This window comes from Mastigoproctus giganteus, chromosome 7, assembly GCF_048544385.1.
Source record: "Mastigoproctus giganteus isolate SK-2022 chromosome 7, ASM4854438v1, whole genome shotgun sequence".
NCBI classification, from domain to species: Eukaryota; Metazoa; Arthropoda; class Arachnida; order Uropygi; family Thelyphonidae; genus Mastigoproctus; species Mastigoproctus giganteus.
Window position 1 is genome coordinate 25,689,448 of NC_143581.1, and position 23,127 is coordinate 25,712,574.

Below are 23,127 nucleotides of genomic sequence, written 5' to 3' on the forward strand. Positions count from 1 at the left end.
ACTGGTCCCTCAGCAGACAGTAGGTGGTCTCTAGTGACAACACAAAGAAGCAAAGATGTAAAGAATTGTTTCATGCTTTGCCTATACACGAAATCAGTTTTGAAAGTTGTAATATAGAAAAAGCTGTCCAAAGTAGTGCAATGCCAGGGCAACGCGTTATAATGGCAAGTCTGTTCCTCTGTGGGAATTAAGAATTGCATTACTCATCCAGTTTAAACACTGTTGCCCTCCAAAACAAATGAAAGGGCAAGATAGTCATTACATCTTTACTACGAGTTGCCTTAGTATTACACCACTTCAAACAGCACTTTCATTTAGAGACAGGAAAGTGCTGTTTGTAGTAGTGTAATGACAGTTAGTGTTTTTATTAGAGTTACTGAGAACCTATGAAAATTTAATGCCATTCACAGAAGAGTTTTATTTTTAATACAACTTAGTTGTCTTCATTTGAAGTAATGCAATATCAAGGCAACTCACAGTACTAATCTAAATCGTCCGAAACTAAACTTTAAATGTCTTTTCTTCATTTCTAGCGTATTCTTCGAGACATTATTTGGATGATTAATTACGCATGTGTTAATGAAAAGTAATGAACGAAAATAACAAAATTTTTAAAAAATTAAATAATGAAATTTATTTTAACATGCAGTGACAAAAGGTAATTACAAAAATGCAGAGAGCACAATGAAAGAGATTTAGTACATTTATACATGACCGCCAGGAGGTGCTGTCTGGATCCCTTCCACGTATTAGAGGCGATGAGACTGCTTCCAAATAGTTTTTGATTTTTGGGTGGCTAAAACAGAAAAAATACAAAAATTAATATTTTTATATTAATAAATTAATTAATATTAACATTAACAAAACTTAATTAAAAAATGTTAAAAATCTATGAAAGAGATTAATCAAACTCACCTTGAGCGGGAATTAGTTCTTTAGCCTTTGTACTTTCCATATCCACCGCCTCCATATCCTCCATATCCGCCTCCGCCGAATCCTCCATAGCCACCACCGCCGTATCCACCCTTACCTCCTCCACCCCATCCTCCACCTCCACGTCCTCCCCATCCACCACCACCGAAACCACCTTTTCCACCTCCTCCGTATCCTCCTCCATAACCGCCGTAACCACCGCCTCCCTTTCCACCTCCAAATCCGCCGCCTCCGTATCCCCCGTATCCACCACTACCTCCGTATCCACCGTATCCACCTCCGTATCCTCCCTTTCCACCTCCAAATCCGCCACCGCCGTATCCTCCGTATCCACCACCTCCGTAGCCTCCCTTACCTCCTCCTCCTCCGCCGTAGCCACCGTATCCACCTCCGCCGTAACCACCGTAGCCGCCTCCGCCGAAACCTCCGATGGCATACGCCGCCGATATGGCCACCACGAGAAGGGAAATCACGGCCTGCGGAAGAGAAAGTAGGTTCACACACTCACACTTTTAAATTATTATAAAATACACATCTTTCTGTCCGTAGGGCCGGCGCTAGGGGACTCAAGTGAGGCACAGGCGCCACCTAAAATAGGCGCTGCTAGATGCAGTACTTGTGTGTTAAGATACGATATGAATTAGGGCCTACAATGTTTTGCCTCAGGCGCCAAAAATGCTAGCGCCGGCCCTACTGACAGCAGATATCTTTAAGATAAATGCAAAAACCGAAATAGTCTCTTAAGAAAATGATTCCTTCCGTTATTTTTTTTAGCCAACTGGCTGAGCACGCTGTTGTCGCTCCAGTTACAGTAACAGCGCTCTGGCTTAAGCACTTAGAAACGACTACAAATATCCACGTTAGTAACATCATCGTTTTTAATCGGATAATGTCCCCCATTAACGAATCCGTTATATATTGAAAACTCAAGGAGCTGCTGTGACCAGTTTCGGAACTGTTTTGTTTCATTATTTATAGCGTGTAGTTCCTATTAGCAACCTGCCTGATGATGGAACCAAATAGTTCCGAAATTGGTCACAGCAGTGATTTGAGTTTTTAATTGATAATGGATTCGCCTAATGGGTGGTGGTATCCGATTAAAAGCGATATTAGTTATTTTAGGTTGAATACATGAACAAATTTTATTTAAATAGCAGTTATTATTTATTAATATTAACGAATAATTTATTATAAATAATTACTATATTTAAATAGTAGTTTTTTCTAAAGAGCTTAAGCTCCAGCAGAGTCACCGTCACTAAAGTGACAACAGCGTACCCAAACGGTCGATTGAGAAACATGAAGTAGAGAACGGTTATTGATTAGGTTATTTCAAAAGTATTAAATTAGATAAATATTCGCAGATTCACAGATAGAGAGAAAAAGAGACAAACAGGTTGAGATAGAGGGGAGATATAGCGGAGGAAGAAGAGATTATGTGGGAGAAAATTGTAAAGAAAGAGATATAGAGAAAAATAAAAAGAAAGCAAGATTTAGAGCAGACATACGGGAGGAGAAGAAAGGCATTACGAGAGAGAAAAGTGAAATTCAGAGAGAAAGAAAGACAGAAGGAGAGGGGAAGAGAAAGCGTAAATATCAGAGAGAAAGAGGAAAAGAAAGAAAGAGAGGTTTAAAGCAGACATAGCGGGGGAGGAGGCATATGTAAGAGAAAATGAAATTCAGAGCAAAAGAAAGAAAAAGTAAGAAAGATAGATAGAGAGGCACACAGATAGAGATGGAGAAAGACACGTAGCCGAGTATAGCGGTTGAGAAGGAAGGCATTATGCGAGAAAGTGAAAATCAGAGAGAATGAAAGGAAGAAATAAAAAAGTAAGAAAGACAGGAGTGAAAAGAGAGAAAAAAACGTGAAAATCTGAAAGAAAGAATGAAAGAAAGATTTAAAGCAGATGAAAGAAGAGAAAATGAAATTTAGAGGGAAAGAAAGAAAAAGTAAGATAGATGGAATAAAAGAGAAACACAGACAGATATGGAAACAGGAAATATAACTGAGATGGAAGAGATTATGTGGGAGAAAACGTAAAGGCAGAAAGAAAGAAAGAAGGAGGAAAAAGGGGAAAGGGAAAGAGAGAGAAAAGAAAGAGAAAGAGAGAGAAAAGAAAGAGAAAGAGAGAGAAAAGAAAGAGAAAGAGATTTAGATCAGACAGCAGAGGAACAGGAAACCATTATGTGAGAAAGTGAAATTCAGACAGAATGAAAAAAAAAAAAAAAGAAAAAAGTAAGAAACACAGAAGGAGTGAGGGAGGGAGAGCGAAGTGACATAGTAGAGGAAGAGGAAGGGATTATGTGAAAGAAAACGTGAAAATTAGAAAGAAACAAACAAAAAGAAAAGAAAAGAGAGATTTAAAGCAAACATAGGGTAAGAGGAGGAAGGCATTAAGTGAGAAAAAATTAAATTCAGAGGGATAGAAAGAAAAAGTAAGAGAGAGAGAGAGAGAGAGAGAGAGAGAGAGAGAGAGAGAGAGAGAGAGAGAGAGAGAGAGATAGGAAACATAGCGGAGTAGGAGAAAAATATTATGTGGGCAAAAACGTGAAAACAGAAAAAAGAAAACGAAAAAAAGAGATAGAGAAAGAGAGAAGAAAGGAAAAGGAGAGAGAGAGAGAGAGAGAGAGAGAGAGAGAGAGAGAGAGAGAGAGAGAGAGAGAGAGAAAGAGAAACGAAGGAAAGAGAGAGGGGGGAAAGCAGTGAGAGACCAATTTAGGGAGAAAAATAGCGGGTGAGGATGACATCAGGAGAGAAAGAAAGAAAGAAGAGAGAGCGAGATTTAGAAAAGAGAAGAGATTGCAGAGAGTAAAATAAGATACTAAGAGGATGTAAGAGTAAAGCATGCAAATGTAAGTTCCAGTCTAACACACTCTACCGTTGTGTGTCATCCTCAGAAGAGCACTGCTAAGCCAATACACACGCACACACACACACACACAATCCAAGCGCGCAATATTTCCACGGGCAAACAGATCTCAAGCAATGAAAGGAATACTTACAAGGGTCCTCATCTTGTATCGCGATGGAGTGATCCAGTACTCCTCCCGTTCGGAAGCCCACTTTATATAGTGTACGCGGGTTCCCGTATCGCACGAAAGGTGACGTCATTATGGCCTTGCTCACCCAATTATTGCCGTGGATTATTGGTTCGAAAGACCAGTTTGCCAGTAGAGAACTCTACGAGGATGGGTTTGCCCAAATGTCACAAGAGACGATAAGACGCGAGGCCATCGGGAAAAGTAAGGTCACGAGCGGTTGGCCAACGGAGAGAGAACATTGGCGAGTGACCCACAAAACACAACCGCTCTGAGTCATTATGCACATAAACGCAGAAAATACCGGTAATTATTCTGCACGATTTATGAGTGCTTCAGGAGCCAGACGAAGCGTGGAGAAAGTGCCATTGGGGGGGAGGGGGGGCCCGACTTACACGGGACCGTCGTTAACACTTGCTTCCGTAGGCGGAAACGCGGTTCTGCACCGTCACTCTGTATTATGAACAATTCGAAAGGAAAATTTGAGGACCGATTTATCTTTCTCTCTCGGTTTCTATTTTCTTCTCAGACCATCTCTTAAACGGACGTTTAAGGTACCGGAAGTGACCAATTCAGTAAACAACAACAACATCCTGGCATTTTCACGATTTAGATAACATTGTGCGCAGTAATTTCATAGAAAATTAACGAATAAGATCTACGTATAAAATCTATTTTTACAAATGTTTGCAATTGTCCTGAATTTCTTGCCTCTTTACAAGGACTACATTATAAAAAGTGTTCCTGTTTCCATTTTTAATTTCTTCTTCCTGGTGTTAGAAATAAGTTGAGTACGAATTTTTCCAATAGAGGGAGCTGAAAATTCAGACAAAAATATCCTGAAAATTGAGTTCCTAATGCGCATGCTTGCGGTTTCAATACAGTACTGTAATTGGAAAAAAGGTCTCTAAGAAACTTCAGTAACGTCATAATTTACTAAATAACGCTAAGCTATTTTGTTTTAGGTTAGGTGTGCGCATTAAGCACATCTAACTTTAAACAAAATTAAGAAGATAATGAATAATTTATAAAAAATATAATTATAGATTTAATTTAAAAATATTCTTTTAATAAAATCATTAAGTGATAGGAGTAATTCCTTACGTATTTTATTAATATGTGCGAACAGGAGAATAATCAGTTTGGCTCAATTTTTAATCATTGATCTGGATTTTTTAATAATCAGTCAGGATTCAATTTAATTTTTAATAATACAATTCTGGATTAATTTTTTTAAAAGTTTTTTTCTATTTTTATATTTTTTGATTTTGTTTTATATTTACGTTTTTTTTATTTTGATTTTATATAAAAGGGAAAAGGAGAAGTCCTGCCTTCCCATTTAAACTAACGAATTTCTTTGTAATATGCATAAAAATTCAAAATAATTTTGTTAAATCAATAAAATTATTTAAAAGAAAATTTGTTGTTAAAAAAACATTTATTATATTTCATATAAATAACTTTTATATATTATATTATATATATATATATATGTACATTTTTATTATATATTCACTTTCTTCCCTGAAGAAAGTGAAACTGTTCAGAACACATTAACCCGCAACGTTTTGCAAATACCCATGTGATTTGAGATCATTTCTAGAACTTTCAGCAGTAAAAGTTGTTTTATTTTATTGATGAGCATGATTAAATATAATTTTTAAAAATATATTTTCTTATTAAGGAAGAAAAGAAGATGGCATGTGTCTTTATTAGCTCTTACGAAGCACACAGTATAACTTTAAACCAATTCTTTCTTTAACAGGCCTGGGAAGACTCAGAAAATCCTCAGTGCTGCTAATCACATAAAAGATTGGTCACTGATCTGATGCAGACTAAGATTTGATTGTAGTACTTTCCTCGAGGAGACTAGTGGAATATAAGTAACGAAAAATAAGTTAAGATTTTTGCCTTAAAAATAAAAAAGTGGGAGAGGAGCAACTTCGAGACATTTTTTTTTAGTATTAAAAACTGGGATGCGGTGATTAAATTGTGAAACACAAGTGGGTGTGAATATAAAAAAAATAATAAATAATAAAAAAAAACATTCATCTTAACATATTAGTATAGTTCTATTTTAAATTTTTTCAACGCTTGGGTCTGTAACATTAAAATATAATCACAATAATAGCAGCCGATTTTCCCTTTGGAAAGGGGCGTATTTGTATCAATGGTCCCTTTCCAAAGGGAAACCAACAGTTATCTTTTTTATTTTCCAAAGGGAAAAGGGAAACCAACAGGTACAACAGGTGCCTGTTGATACAAATACGGTGCTTGTTTATACAAATATGCCCCCCCCTTTCCCTTTGGAAAGGGGCCATATTGGTATCGACAAGTATCATAGTAAGGGAACAATTCTTACAGCTCCAAGAAGGTCATAATAATATCATTCATCATATACACTACCCTACCATTAACTTCCGGACGCCCCTGCATGGATGGGAAAACATGTCCTATACATGCAGCACGTCACAGAACCTGATATAAATATGCACACTGGGCTTCGAACAGACCATTGCAAAAGTGGGCATACAAGAGGATACGTTCAACAGAATTAACAGACTTCCAACATGGAACGATAGTAGGATGCCACATAAGCAAGCGTTCTGTACGAGGCATCGCGGTCACTGGGTCAAAGTTAGTGACGTCATATGCAAATGGCAGAGGAATGGGACTCAGTCTTCCAAACAAAACGGCATGATAAACACCGAAAACTGACAGAATGGGACAAGAGAGGGTATTATTCCCAATACTCTCTGTGAGAGTATTATTCCCAATACTCTATGTGAGAGTATTGGAACTAATGTCAGCACTAGTACAATGCGAAGGATACTCTATGATATGGGTTACAATGGTAGTGCATCTGTTCACAAGCCACTGATCACCTCAAAAAATGCTAGACGCTGATTAACATGGTGTAAGGAGCGCGAATCCTGGACTGTAGAACAGTGGAAAACAGTCCTATGGACAGACGAGTCAAGGTTCGCACTTTACCAGTCTGATGGCCGTTCCTGGGTGTGGTGAATGCCAGGGGAATAGTTCCTTCCTGATTGTATCCTCCCAACAATGAAGTTTGGTGGAGGTATGAGGCTGCTTTTCACGGTTTTTCTTAGGCCCATTAGTCGTTATCGACAAAACCATGAATGCTGTGCAATACCAGGACATTCAAGACAATTCCGAACTTTCAACATTATGGCAATACCTATATCAGCAAGACAACGCGCCATGTCATACTGCTCGGGTTGTAACAGAATGGTTTCAGGACATGGGTGTGGATAGGTTGGATTGGCCAGCCCAAAATCCTGATCTGAACATCGAGCATCTTTAGGATGTATTGGATCGTCGTGTACGTGCACGTCGAGATCGCCCAAAGAACAAGGCCGAACTGGTGGCTGGTTAAAGGCCGAGTGGAGGAACATATCACCTGAAATTTATAAAAAGATGGTTGAGAGTATGCCGCGAAGATTAAAGGCCGTCATAAAGGCAAAAGGTTTCAGCACAAAATATTAAATGACACAATAAAAACTCTTTTTTTTTGTCTAAAGGCAGGTGTCCGGATATTAATGGTAGGGCAGTGTATATGCATTCAATGGATTCTTTTGAATATCCTTCACGTTCAGTCAAAATTACGAATTCAATTGCTATGAGCACCTTGATTGCTATCAACGTGACTATAGTACACTGTACATTGTATCTTTCTCAAGAAGCTCTTTAGTATTCTGAGGAGCAGTCCAACATGCGCTATGTTTGTAAGATAATAAATTTTCTCTGTACTCATTCACATGGGAAACAGAGGAAACAGTCCATTTATCAGCCAGAGAGAGGGACAACCTGTACGTTACGTAAAATAAAAATAAATAATAAATAAAAACTGTCAGAGAAATGTTTGTTTTTCCGGTACGCGTGTTCGTTCATATTTCAAGGTAGTGCATTAACTAATTCTAATTCTTCGCGTGACATACTGTGCTGTGCCCCCTGACAGGGGATAGATAGATAGTAGCCGTGATAAATTATTCACAAACAGCGAGAGAGAAATGCGTGTGAGAACAGTGGTTAGTGTTTAACTATAATTAACGATAAAATGAAGAGCTAGTATTGGAAGCCACGAAGGAGGGAAGGTATTCACATCAGCTGTTAAACCGGAAACACTGGCCTTAATTTCTTTGAGAGACTGAATGATGCAGAGAGAGAGAGAGCGAGCAAGGTGAGTCTCATTCAACGAGATGTTGCCGTTCCCACTTCACGATATACCATTGTGATGTTGGGTCACTTTTCTTAGGTCAGATTAACAAATTAGGCCATATCAGTTCTTTCACCTGGGTGAGTACTGAAGCGCCACCTTCTGGCACACTCTCGCTTCAAGGTCTACTTGAGATATTTCGGAGAAACTTTCACTTTCGTATTCTTTTTTGGAAGCTGTTTGTAAATCCTGGTATTGCATTACATTCAACATCGCATTAGACATACACTATTACAGTTTTGAAACTTCTTTACAACTATATTGTATGCGTGTTGTCACTAGAGACTAGCTACTGTCTAATGAGGGACCAGTTAACCCTGAAACAAGCTGTCCTACCAATCTCATCATTTAATGGACAAGTATCTTTTTTGGAGAGACCAGCTATAGTGCGATACCGAGGCAACTCATTGCAAAGGCAAGTTTGTTCTGCTCTAAGAATATAGGACAAGAAGGATTTAGGACGTTGAAGGATTAGCGCTGGATTGCTTCCTTTTTGATAAGCAACTGTACTCAACTTCTTCAAATTCCTGGAAAAGGCACTCCTTCCAGCATTAAGCCAGCAGCTCATGCATAGAAACCCAAAGAGTTCCACTTCAGAAACTTCATGGCAGCACAGCATTCATCCTTCTGGCCTTTGAAAATAAATTTGAATTAGTTATTGTGCACGCTGATATTGAAGCTGCTTTTGACAAGCATAGACATCACAGTCCTTCTCAGCTTCTGCAATTCTTCTTCAGGATTAAAGGCGCTCTACTAGCTTTCTTCACCGCTTTACTGAAGAATAAAAATGTCCACCTGGCAAATGAAAAAGTCCCACTATATCTGAAAGATCACTGCAGGAGTCCTACAAGGTGGGGTCCTTTCTGGCCTCCTATTCTTAGACATTTTTATTCATTTTGTATGTCCCCGCGACGATACTTTAATATATGGCGATGATATAAATTTGCTTGCCTTCAGGAAATTCAATGGTAATAGCTTCTTAAATCACCGAGAGCTTGATTGCTCTTTCAACTGGCTTGCGGATTTTCGGGTTAAATCTTAACACTTCTGCAATAATAATTTGGACTTCAACGACTCGTTGGCTAAAAGAAAATTAGTACAATCGAATCTAAACCTCAACCCATCTAATTTGAATTTATGGCCCCTTGTTCTGGAATTCTTTATAATAATGAGAATTCCACCTTCATTCATTTTACTAATCCCTCTCAGAGCCTTATAAACCTCAATCAGGCCACCTCTGATGTGCCTGGTTACCAAGCTCTGTAGCCCACATAACTGGAGTCTTTCCTCATATGGTCGTCCTTCTGCTGATGTCGTTCGAGTTGCCCGTCTTTGGACCCTTTCAAGAAACTCAATGTCTTTTTTTTAGATGAGGTCTCCATACGGTGTTAAAATTGCCTTATACTGTGGGGTTATGACCTCCTATCTCTACAGGACAGCGTTGGATACATCATCGATAGGACACCACCTGGCTGTCTGTTTACATTGTTCAGAAAACTTCATATCTGCCTATTGTAACTTCCAGATCTCTTTCCTCCTCCACTGTTTTTAATTCAACCCCATTGGATTATGCCAACGGAGGAGCCCTCTTGACAACCTAAGGGCCATCATCCTTCAGTTGAAAGACAGATTCCTGCCTGCTCAAATGCTTCACGCAGCACAATGCCTGGATGCCGATCTGAAACGCTTTGTGGGAGAGGACAAATATATGTTTATCTTCGAAAGGGTGCTTCAAATGTAATTAGGGAATGTGCCTTGTCGATAGTGACTGTGCAAATAGCGAATTAATTGGAACCTGTGCACAGGTTCCAAATAAATCTATTTTTTTTTTTTTTTATCATAATGCTCCTGTAAAATAAATGTTTCTGTCACAACGAGTTGCCCTGATAGTGTACCAATTTTAAACAAATGACATGTCTCTCTCTCTCTCTCACTTTCGAATTGTAGATGGATGGAATAAGAAGTGATCTGCCACTGGATTAGGGAAAAACTGCCTCTAGCATATTGGGGGGAGCAGATGACAGTGAAAGTTGTTTTTGGAAATTGCAGGTTTCTTACCTAAAGAGGTCAAGGGTGTTTAACGCAGACGGTTCTTCGAGGTCCAAGCGGATTGCTGTTAATACAAAATAAACGCAAGGAGCTAATTTTCTTTTTTCCTTCTAAGAATGAGAGACAGAGAGATATAAGAGGAAAACTAACGGTCAGGAACAAAAATTAGAAAAAAAAAAAGAAAAAGCAAAAGCTACACATATCTGTGCGCAAAAAAACATCACAAAATCATAGTGATAAAAATTATAATAAATCTGTCATATAAAAATTATAATAGATCTTAGAAATCACTAAATTGATTTTAGTTGCAAAATATCGGAATCGCATTTAATAAAGCCTGATGATCCTTGAATGATTCCTCAGGAGGTTATTTCGGAGAGTTAAATGATTTTAACCCGAAATATTGGATTTAATAAAGCCGGATAATCCTTGAATGATCCCTCAGGAGTTTATTTCGGAGAGTTAAATGATCTTAACCCAAAATATCGGATTTAATAAAGCTTGATGATCCTTGAATGATTCCTCAGGAGGTTATTTTGGAGAATTAAATGATCTTAAACCGAAACAGGAGGATTTAATAAAGCCGGATGATCCTTGAATGATGCCTCAGGAGTTTATTTCGGAGAGTTAAATGACTTTAACCCCAAATATTGGATTTAATAAAGAAGGATGATCTTCAATGATCCCTCAGGAGTTTATTTCGGAGAGTTAAATGACCTTAACCCGAAATATTGGATTTAATAAAGCTTGGTGATCCTTGAATGATTCCTCAGGAGGTTATTTCGGAGAGTTAAATGATCTTAAACCAAAATGTCAGATTTAATAAAGATGATCCTTGAATGATCCCTCAGGAGTTTATTTACAGTTAAATGATCTTAACCCGAAGTATCGGATTTAGATTTAACAAAACCTGATGATCCTTGAATGATTCATCAGGAGATTGTTTCGGAGAATTAAATGATCTTAATCTCGGAATAAAACGATAGAATTTCCTCTTTTATCGTATAACCAAAACTAATTCCACGTGATATAAATCTATACTGAAAAAATTTAGGAGGAAAAATTCTGTTCTTCAAACAGGTGTTTAAAAAAAATTATCATTTAATAACCGGAAATTAGGATTCTAAAAAGAATCCTAATTTCCACTTAAAATTTCATAACTATTTAAAAGAATATATTTTTTATAAAAATAAATAAACAAAATAGTAAAACAGATAAATAAATATCTATTATAAAAGAGTTAGTTAAATGTACTTAAAGAGTTATATTACTAGTAGTAAAGTGAAGTGTAAAGTGTATTTAGTGTCTAACGGCACCAAGGATTCTTCTCCCCCTCACCATCTTCGCGTTGCCTTCATTGTAGGTGTAAACAGTACCAATCCTGAGTCCCAGGGTGCAACTCGGAGGACTGCAGTTTGCACTCCGTCCATCATTATTTGGGGATATCCTCCGTTCACTATTGTCCCAGTGGGCTTTCAGTCTCGCTCGTTCTTGGTTCTTGGTCCTTTTAAGTGGATATGTTTTCCTCTTCAATTTGGGTTTTCTCCTGTTCCTTTCAGTTTTGGTCAGGTTTTCTCCTGTTCCTTTCAGTTTTGGTCAGGTCAAGTCAATGTTCTGGCTTGTCGGTCGTTGTGGAAAGCAAGTTCAGTTCTTCTTCATCTGTAGGCATCTTGCGCGTATCGGCTGAAGGATGTATGCTCATCTTCTATGTCCAGGAGATGACGTTCTTGGTTCTTTGGTGGTGGTAGCAGAGCTGCGGTCTTAGTCAAGTCTTGGGAAGTCTAAGGATGGAGTCAGCCTAGCATCCAAGTTATGAGGTGTTCATCATTTTGTTTTAATTAGTCTGGTCCGTAAATGGTTAGTAGTGTTCTTCTTCTGGAGAACAAGTCCTGGGAAAATTGCGAGAGTGCCCTGTATTCCTCCTCCTGGTCCTGCAGTGTATGTCTAATTACTAATCCTGGTAATTAGGAGGCATCGTAGATTCTCGTAATATTCGCATCTATGCATAAAATGATGCCAGGTCTCTGCCTCTCCACAGAATCAGAGCGGGCTATCGACCAGACCAAAGGCTCTCAATTTGGCATTGAAAGGGCCATGTCCTGTTATCAGATAGGTTGCGTTCTGTCCTGGGGGGGGGTCACCCTGTCAATGTCTGTGATGAATTTTCTTGTAATCTCTGCCTTGGTAGAGTGGGCCCATCCACTCTGCCATGCCTGCCGCAGGTGTTCAGTCAGCTTCGTTTTCTCGTGTCTTATGGTTGTTTGTGAGGTTGATGGTATGTCCCACATGGTTAATTTGTGCTCCTTTGGCAAGGTAATATAGCATCGCTGTTCTAGCAACTTCAAGATCCAGCTGTAGAGCACCCGCCAGGACCTGGAGGGCGTGTTTACTCACAGTGCGGCAGGCACCGGTGAGCAAAAGGGGGACAGATCTGTGGATAGCATCACGCGTTCTTCTGTTGACTGCAGTTGTGGCTTCTTGGTACCAGACTAGTGAGGCATACATGATTATGAGAAAAAAGGTGGTTTTTATAGTATAAGGTTTGGGTGCGTTTGTTCAGTCCCCAGTGCCTCCTGGTAACTCTGGCCACGAAGGCTGAGTAATTCCTTATTTTGCTTCTTATGTATTTCAAGTGGGGTTGAAATGAGAGGTTGGGGTCCAGAATGACGCCCTGATATTTGAGCTGGTGTTAAGTTCGAGAGTTGTGTTGCCAATCTTGATATGCGGCGGTCTTCGTGGTTATAGATTTCCTTTCAGGAGCATTGTGCTGGTCTTTGTCAGAGAGAGAGAGAGATCCGCAAGCAGTGGGTTAAGGCCCATTCATGAAGTATTGTCAAAGCTGGATTTTCAATGGCTTCTATGGCTTCTATTTGGGCTCTGGAGTCCACAGTTATTGTCATAATAAGGTCATCCACAAAGGCCTGAGTGCGAGCTTCTCCCAAGTCCATGGCCAGGAACTCATCCAAAACCATGTTCCACAGGAGCGGCCCCATGACAGATCCCTTGGGACAACCCCTGTAGACAAGTCTAGCTAGACTTCTGTATTCTTCTTCCGGACAAGTAGGTTTTCATTATGCTGTATAGATTCATTGGTATGGACACTTTCCGGCGTATGGCTAGGACGCTTGGCCACCATATAGTGTCAAACGCCCCAGCAAAATAAATTGAGATGACTAGGAAATGCTTCTTGTCACACGCCGCAGCAGCGTCCAGAAGGGTCTTTAGCGCATCAATAGTCGAGGTTCCAGGTTTGAAGCCAAATTGGTTCGGGATTGAGAGTTCGGCCGCATTGTAGTGGTTTTGAATTCTTTTATGTAGAAACCCCTTTAGAAGCTTGCTGGCCACGGTTAGCAGGGCAATTTTCTGGTACGACTCTGGTTTCTCTTCGTTGGGTTTTTGATGATCGACTTTACGTTTGCAGTGTTCCAGTCTTCTGGGAAGGTGCGTGTAGAGAGAGACATGTATTGAACAGTCGTAGCAGTAATTGTGGTGCGGTTTCCACTGTTTTCTTTACAGTTTATGGTTCCAGGAGATCGAGTTCTGGACACTTATTGTTTCTGCTCTGTGCGGCTGCTGTTTGGAGTTCCTCAACAGTGAAGGGCTCCTCCAGTTGCTCCGTGTGGTATTCCTCATTGGCTTGGCAGATCTGATGCTGCTTCAATGTGTAAAGCTGGACTAGTTGTAGGATTTTGTCCGTCCGTTCACATTTAACAACTCGACTCCCAGTGGTGAGATTTTGATGAAATTTTAGATTTGGAATTTATAAAAGTTTTGTCGATCCATTCCAAATTTCATTACACTCGGATCAATAGAAGATTGTGTTCGGCAATTATTATTTATTTTTTATACTTTCTCATGTAATAACTCGACTCCAAGTAGATGGGTTTTCATGAAATTTTATATTTGGCCTTTCAGAAAGACTTGTCATACCAAATTTAATTAAAATCGGAGCAAGGAAAATCCGAGAATTATTATTTATTGTCCGTCCGTTCTCATGTAATAACTCGATTCTTAGTGGATGGATTTTCATGAAATAGTTCTACCAGAAAGAAATATAAAATTTCGTTCTGTTAGGAGAAGTACTGTTCCAAATAACCCAAAACCGATGTCGGGTTGAATAAAATGAACCCCAGTTAACTATGCACATGATTTTAATGAGCGAAATTCTCTCTTTACGTACATGAGTCAAAGAGTTAAGAAATGACTTCCGGCATCTACTTAATCAAGTCACGACTTCCGTTGCATGCCCTTCTGAAGTAGAACGATATTTTGTACCAGGGATATCACTGTGTTTGCTATCAGTAGGCCAAATCAACAATCTTCTCCGAGATCTCGAATGTATTCGTCAACTTCCTTAAAAGTAGTGGAACTGAAACGAGAGAATGTAAGGGAACAGATTCGTCCTTTCCTTATATCGCTAACCGTGGAGGGTTCAGCGAGTTCTGCATCACGAATCTCAGCCAGGTAACAGGAAATATTCCCACCTTACTCGTGTGAGGTAATATGTGCACAGAAATGTCGGGCACTTGAGCAAGCAAAGTGAACGCGAATTCCACGCTTACCTTGAAGAAGTGTTCCTTCCACGAAAAAAAGAAAAATAGACCGCTTCGAAAGATAGATAGAAAGACAAAAATCGACAGATTGGTTATTTTAATTAAGAGAAAATGAATAATAAAATTAAAACAAATAAAAAGTACGCAATTCGATCACAAGAACACCTACTGGTACATACCTTACGTTTTAATTATAAGCAAACCACATTATTAGAATACTTGTAGGTGGACATTTCTAGATTGTAGAGATTGCGATACTGTCAGCAGTTTAACTCTCACACATTAGAGTTATCTTCCAATTGGTACTTACTTAATCCTGTAGGAATCGCAAGGGACTTTAGCAGGTGGATAGCACAGTGGTTGTAATCACCATCTTCCCCGCATCGGGTGGAAAAGACCTGAGTTCAAATTCTGTCAATGACGTGAGAAATTTTTATGGGTCTTTTTCACAACGTGGCCGAGTTAGTCGGTCTCAGGGGAGGTTAGCATGGAACTTTCTCAGCGGAACTCCCGTTTTTCATACGGCAAACAACAAATTGACCACAGGACACACACGCAGTTTAGAGACATAAGTTGCTGATGGCCTAAAAACCCTACAAAAAGCCTCTTTTAATCCAGAATCTCCTGAACATTTGCAATTTTTTCTGGAGTGGTGGAAGTTCTTCTTCAGTACTCAATGAAAGAGATATTTAAGGGCTTTGAAAGTAACGCGATGCAGGTCTTTGATAACAGCTAATTACTGTTCCAGGAGCTCTTTGATCCTGCCAAAATCAAATAAAATCATTCAAATGAATGCGCTCTACTTTTTTAACGTACACAAGTAATAATTTCAGCTTTAATTTATCAATATCGATTTAAAAATTCAAGTCAAAATACATTATATACTAAAAAGATATGGCACAGAGTAAGATGTCTGACAAATTTATCTCTTTTATCCGTAGTTGAACAAAAACAGGTTCTTTTTGGAAGAAATCTTAATATTTTAATCCTGAGATAGATTTATATTAAATTCAGACTGCTTTTATTGTTATTAGACTGGACTCTGCGAAGACTATATTGGAATTCTGATTTGTATACTGTGGGGACTGAAAAAAATAGGAATAACTCACAAGAAAGTCCCATTCAATCCTCCTGAGAGCAGTTAACTACAGTCCTGATTGAAAAAGCCTTTAGAAATTCTTCGTCAGACGGGATTAAATCCTGAAACCACTAATCACGAAGAACCATTGCTGGTTGTGTTACTGTTCTTTCTGGTTAGGTATTTAAACTCTGCAAATCTTCTTTCAAGAACAATATTAAAAAATAAAGAAATAATTGAAACAAGGCAATTAATGCAAAAACCACAATCATTGGCTGGTTGAATTGGATAGGGTTGTTTGGGATGAACTCTAAGAAAATAGCGTAGCCTAAATAGAGATTAGTGACACTAACTCAGCTACTGATTGTAAGTCCCTTTAGAATTCTTCTGATTCAAACAAATAGCATACTATATGTTCTAATCTGAAGAATTGGAAAAACCAAACAATCATCATCTTGACAAATATCATCCACTACAGCTACTTACTAATATTTTTGCAGTTCATAGTGTTCTTCCCCATCTATGTCAATTTGGGCACGTTCAGTAACATCCACTGGTGACACAACTATTGCAAAAGCAGTTTAAATCTATTTACAGACTGAATGTCAATGGTTAATACTTATCTCTGATATCAGCAGTTGTTGTCACGTGGTGGGCATTTCCGAATTGGAAAGTTCACCGAGAGACATCGCCCTGAGGGTTTCGAAACAAGAGCTAAGCGAAAATATTACCGGGAATTATTTTAATGGCACTTGCTGAAACCCAACAGTGTGGTATTTAGAGAAAATCAAAGGTCCTCGTTATTTCCCCTTGTTGTTAAAGAGTGACCTTGGACTGAACTACCAATAAGGAAAACTGGATAAGTGTCTTTTTGTCGAGTAGCTCCAGTAAATTGCAGGTGGGCTTGAAACAACCCCTCCTACGTACAGCAACCCCTGTTGATAACGTCCACTATGATGTATTTTATAATTATTTTTATTTCTTGTAGAAATTTGATCTCCGAGACCCCTGGATGAAAAATGTTACTTCGGTGACCTCACCGTGTCATTACAACGGTCTGGAGGTGTATATAAAGCTGAGCAGCAGTCCACAATCACTGAACTAGTGAGCAGGAATTCTAGTGACCTACCACTCACTCGTAACTCGCAATGAGGGCTTTGGTAAGTATATTCTTTGTTTCTTCAAATAGTTGAACCATGTGTGTTATAAGATTACCATTTCTGTTCTGAATAGGCGACAAATCTTCCTTGATAACAGTCCTCGATCATCTTTGAATATATTTTACTACGTTACTCTAAATTGTATCACTTTTATCTGAAATGGGTTTCCATAGAAAACGTTGGGACCTGCATCATATCAGAGAACTGCTTACCATACAAGAGGACTTCAAGGATGTGGGAGAAGTTTGGAGTGTTGGAAGTTTAATCTGATATTTAAACTCGAGTGCATGGATAAAATGTTTCTAGATATGAACTGGTTGCTTTTGTTTTTATCCTAAGCCGAGAAACTTATGTATTATATATTAATTTCTATTGTATATTCACTGTTCAATAAATTAGAAATCCTTTGCAATTGGCGTCAACAGATGCAAATATAAGTTATCAGATGGTATTAATACAAGTTGCTTGTTAAATACCATATGCTTTCTTGGAGCTTCTTAGCTTTCCGATTTTCAGAAAGGTGGCAGAAAGTTGGCATGGAAAATCTTTCAATTTCTGCAGTGGAACGAGCCGGAATTTAAAGAGTCAGAAGAGAACGTTCAATGTGTAGCAAATTACTGAAAAATTGAATTTAGGCAACCGAAGACCAATTTCCAATTGACCTATGAGACGGTGATTGAAGGACCTGAGATCTGGTAGTCGTGTGCCCATGATAAAAGTCACTTCTTTCTGAAAAAATTCGAAAGATTCGGCGGAATGGAGTCACCAAACGCCAAGGCTAGACTGTGGAACAGTGTAAAAAGGTCATGTGGTCATATGAGTCTCAATTTACACTTCTTTGCATGTAGAGAGAAAATGTGGCATGAGCCACATGAATCCATGCTCCAGAGTCCACTACTCAAGCGGCTGGAGGTCGAATCATGGTATTAGGTATGTTCGGTTGGTACGGAATGAATCTGCTCATACCGTTAGATGATTCTGTTACCACCAATGAATATCATTCTGTTGTTGGACCCAAGACTTCTAACATATGCTGTTGGAAGTCTTGGGAATGACAGTTCGACTTCACAGTTTCTCTACAACCATAATAGGACTGTATTTATGTATGTTGTAGGGTTCAAGGCACATCAGCAACTTAAGCCATATTGTGTCAAGTTTCGGGGAGAAAAAAACCACGCTCTCCTCTCCTGAGACCGACTAATTCAGCAACGTTGTGAAAAAACCCGATTTCTCGCATCATTGACGGGATTCGAACTTAGGTCTTTCCCACCCGGTGTGCGAAGGATGGAGATTATACCACCAGTGCTATCCACGAGGGCCCAATCATAATACAGCAGTTAATAAATATTCTGATGGAAGAATGATGAAATCTGGAGATGGACTCTCTGAAGCACCTAGAAATATCCATGCCAAAGACGGGTACCGACTGTAATTCTGGCAAAAGGATGGCTCTACTAGATGCTGAATAAAGTTTCTATTTTTATGGCCACTGAGTGTGTAATAATTCATAATAATTAATTTCTCCCAAAAAGCAAGTGCCAATTTTAAAAATTAAAAGTAGATAAACAATTATTTAATTATTATTTTTGTTTATAAATTTATATGTAATTACTTTTCTTCCAGATTTTAGCAATTTTTGTGGCAGTTGCGATGGTTGGAACAGTCGTTGCTGACAAATCCGGAGGCGGTTATGGAGGAGGATACGGTGGATATGGTGGATATGGTGGAGGAGGATATGGTGGTTATGGTGGAGGAGGATATGGTGGTTATGGAGGAGGCGGAGGATACAAAGGGGGTTATGGTGGAGGTCTCGGAGGAGGAACCGGTGGATACGGAGGCTACGGAGGTGGTGGATATGGTGGTTATGGAGGTGGATATGGAGGTGGCAAAGGATGGAAGGGTTAAAGGATAGCATCTGCACCCCATCAAACTTAAAGTAAGTATTCTTGTAGTCTGCACAATTTTACTGACATAAATAACTGAAAATTATTTTTCTGTTATTATTTATTTCTATAAACAAATTAAAAACTTTAATTATAAATTTAAATAATGAATAATTTGTCTAAAGCGATGTCTGTATTTTCCTTATAATATCTTTTTTAAATGAATTGTAAATTATTATTTAAATCCAAATTTTTCATAATATTCTAATATGTCTTATTATTTTTGTAGGATGAAAGATTAAAGTTCTTGACCGATCCAGCGCGCCTTAACAGCCTCCTCACTTCTGTCTATGTTCAGTTAGAACTACAATACATTAATTTCTGTAAACTTTACTACGTAATAAAGGTTACAAACTTCATCTGAAGACTTTAAGTGAATGTTTATTTTGTGTTAAGATACATAAAATTGAAATACAATATAAATTTTACAATTGAAAACTCTCATCTTTGGCACAGGGTAGAAAAGACCTCAGTGCATAGGTAGTGTGTCTGAATTCATCGTTCATGGTGTTCATGTTGTGTGCTGTTATCCATTGTGCCAGCGACTAACTATGCCGCAGTCGACAGCATTGTCCCATACATTTTATGTAGTCGTTTATAAATGTATCCAATAGTCTTCTCATACAACAAGAATTCAATAACAGCATGCTGCTCTAACAACACATTCATGGAGACATCCATATTTCACAAATACTATAGCAACAAGTAGCCTTCGTGTAACATAGTGGGCTTAATCACTGTCCAAACCACCCCGAGTGGCAAACATCTGAGTTCGAATTCCGTCAATGACATGATGCAAGAAACGTTTATAGGTCTTTTCGCAATGTTGCTGAGTTAGTGGGTCTTGGGTTAACGGTGCATGGTTTCTAATAGTCTCTATTCCAAAAAGTAGACAACTCAACCACAAAACACATGCAGTTTATAAACATAAAATACACGACACAATATGGTCGAAATTGCTAATCCGCCTAAAACCCTACAAGGGAAAAGTAACATGGCTCTAAGAGAGCTCATCCCATTGGCATATGAATGTTTATGATACACGAAATCAAGTTTATACAGCATCAGCATAACCTACCCCCTCCTATCCTGTCTATTTCACCCATCAGGTCACTCCAAATGTTTGTCTACTTCAGCCTTAAATTTATTTAGGCTATCAACTTCCACAACAAGAGATGGAAGTCTGTTCCACCAATCAACCACCCTCTGACTAAAGGCAAACTTCCGCACAGCTATCCTACATCTATCTTTGCTCAATTTGAATTTATGCCCCCTCAGGTTCTTAATCTGAGCAAGCGGAAGTATCCCGTCAGCACTGAGCATGCTCAAACCATTCAAGGCTTTATACACCTCAATCAGATCACCTCGCAGGTGCCTAGTCTCCAGATGCTGCAACTTACAGAACTTAAGCCTTTCTTGGTAAGAACACCCCCTTCGTTCCTCTCACCCCTTCGTTAAAAGAAAGAGCTGGAGGTCTTGATCTGTTTAACGCATTCAAAAATATTATTGAAAAAACCAAATTACCACTATTTAAGCTCGTATCAATAACAACAGAAGAACTAAAGCAATCTTAACGGATTCATCGCATTGTGCCAAAAGAATGATGAATTCCAAGATTTTTTTGAGTTACCACTGTATCAACCACCAACAAGTGTTAGCCAGCAAAGGATTAAATACTAAAAGTGTTATGGACATCGCTTTCAAAATCGTGAATTCCATCAGAGGACAATCTCTTCAAAGGAAACTTTTGAAAATGCAACTCGATGAAAATAAACCAGATCTGATATTACACACAGATGTGTGGTGGCTGAGTCCGAGTAAGTTTCTACAGAGATTTCAAAATTTGCTGAATACTTTTCTCGGCAAACATATTTCCAAAAGTCTTTTTCTGATAATCTCACTTTTAGGAAGTATTTTTGCCGAGAAAAGTACCGAAACGTAAAAAAAATGCAGTGAACTTTTAAATTCCTGTTTTGGTTCCACCTATCTGTGTGAATTAGCCTTTTCGTATTGGAAACAAACAAAGAGGAAGAATCGCTCTACTCTAACTGGCTTGCGTACAGAAGATTCTTTATGGTTGGACTTATCACGGAATATCCCCGATTTTGAAAGCTTGGCAGATGACACGAAGAAACTAGAATTCTGAATTGTATTTAATTTTAAAATTTATAAACAAAAATTTTCAATAAGTGTTGATTAACTTTTTTAACCTTGTGCAATGAAATTTTTGAGATGGTAGATCGCGGCACATTTTGAAGAAAAAAAACTAGATCGCATCACAAATTAAGTTGGCCACCCTTGCTATATATCATTGACAAAACTATATGACCTGCTCTGCAGCCTGTCTGCACTGATCAGAGAACTTCATATCTGACTGCACAATTACCTCCCAGGTCTTTTTCATTCTCTACAACCCTGAGTGCAGTACCCGACACAGTTTGTACGTTTCTCATAGGTTATGCTACCCATATGCAGTACTTTGCATTTGTCAATGTAAACTTCAGTTGCCACTTCTCAGCCCATCTGCCTAACTTTTCTAGATCCCGTTGCAGTAGCATGCTGTCTTTTATGTCCTTAACAACCCTGCCAACCTTCGTATCGTCTGCAAACTTGGACATTAAGCCTGATATACAGTCATCGATATCATTGATAAATACACAAAACAGCAATGGGCACTGAACCCTGGAGAACTCCGCTAAAAACATTAGTCCACGTAGAGCAGTGTCCATTTATTACCACTCTCTACTGTCTCCCACTCAACCATCCCTTTATCCATTGTAGCAACTTACCCTTAATACCATTCTGCTCCAATTTGTACAATAGTCTTCCATGCGCAACAGTGTCAAAAGCTTTCCTGAAATCCAAATATATGATATCAAAATTATTTTTTGCATCCTGTTCCTTTGTAACCACATCATAATATCCTATCAAATTGGTCAGGCAAGACCTGCCCTTAACAAAACTATGCTGCGTCTGAGCTATAACTGAATTCTTGTCTAGATGATCCTGCAATGCATCTTTAACCAGCGACTCCATTATTTTACCCGGAACAGAAGTTAAACTAACTGGTCTGTAATTACTCGTGTCACCCTTCGATCCACCTTTGTGAATTGGGGATACATTTGCACATCTCCAGTCCGTGGGTCCTCACCTGAATCCAAGAATGCTCTCATAATTATGGCTAAATGTTTGCTTATTTCCCTCGTTGCCTCCTTCAATATAACTCGAGAGATTCCATCTACCACAGGTGCCTTTTTTATGTTTAACTTCAACAATTTCTCCTCCACTTTGCTCTCAGTTATTACAAAATCACTTAACTCCCTGTTAGAGTTTGATAAACTTCTGGCATTCCTCTCCTTGAATAACTCCTCATGTGTGAATGTAGATGCAAAATAGTCATTCAGTTTATCAGCTACTTGAGCAGGGTCATCAATAGTCGAACCATGTTAAGTGGTCCAATCAGATTCATCCCATTCCTTCTAAAATTTACATAAGTAAAGAACTCTTTGCTGTTTTTCTTTGCATCCTTTGCCAAAGATTTGTCGTAATCTGCCTTCGCATGCCCAACCTCCTTTGTGACTTGATTACAGACTAGCTGATAGCTGCCATAGGCTTCTGTGTCGCCTGATGGGGCTTTCCATTTAGAATTCACCGTTGGTAACATCGTCAGTTGATCCCATTGTAAAGAATTTAAAAACTGTCTCAGACCTCTGTAGTCACCTTTACGAAAACAAAAACCTTTCCCTTTACCCTTGATCGTAGTTACATCTTTAAATTAATCCCACGTGATTACTGTGATCACTATCACCTAGTGGTTCATTTTTCTGCAAATTCCTAATGCATGCGTCATCACTGCTGATAATCAGATCAAAAGTATTATCCCCTCTGGTTGCCCCTCGAACACGTTGCTGTAGAAACCAATCCTCTAATAAATCCACAAAAGTCTTGCTAGCGTGTGACTGACCAACCCACAAGTTCCAGTCAATATCTGAAAAGATAAAATCCCCCATTGTAAGACATTCTGATTTATTGGCCCATTCTATTTCTCTGCACAATTGTTCATCAGAGTCCAATGCGATCAATAAATAACTTCTGTTAACGTTAAACGAAGATGGGTTTATTAAATTAATTG

General features: G+C 38.7%; 2 protein-coding genes across 2 annotated transcripts; one reads left to right on the forward strand and one right to left on the reverse strand.

Annotated features, from left to right (window-relative positions):
• Positions 1-608: 608 nt before the first annotated feature.
• On the reverse strand, positions 609-4,057 carry LOC150082680 (uncharacterized). Its single transcript, XM_090378745.1, has 3 exons — positions 3,937-4,057; positions 916-1,409; positions 609-796 (listed from the first exon to the last, which is right to left on the reverse strand). Exons 1-2 carry the CDS (start codon positions 3,946-3,948, stop codon positions 936-938), a joined length of 486 nt encoding a protein of 161 aa, XP_090234871.1. The 5' UTR covers positions 3,949-4,057; the 3' UTR covers positions 609-796; positions 916-935.
• A 12,899-nt stretch (positions 4,058-16,956) lies between these two features.
• LOC150082681 (uncharacterized) lies at positions 16,957-19,350 on the forward strand. The gene is made up of 3 exons (XM_090378746.1): positions 16,957-17,052; positions 18,676-18,988; positions 19,225-19,350. Exons 1-2 carry the CDS (start codon positions 17,041-17,043, stop codon positions 18,955-18,957), a joined length of 294 nt encoding a protein of 97 aa, XP_090234872.1. The 5' UTR covers positions 16,957-17,040; the 3' UTR covers positions 18,958-18,988; positions 19,225-19,350.
• Positions 19,351-23,127: the final 3,777 nt, after the last annotated feature.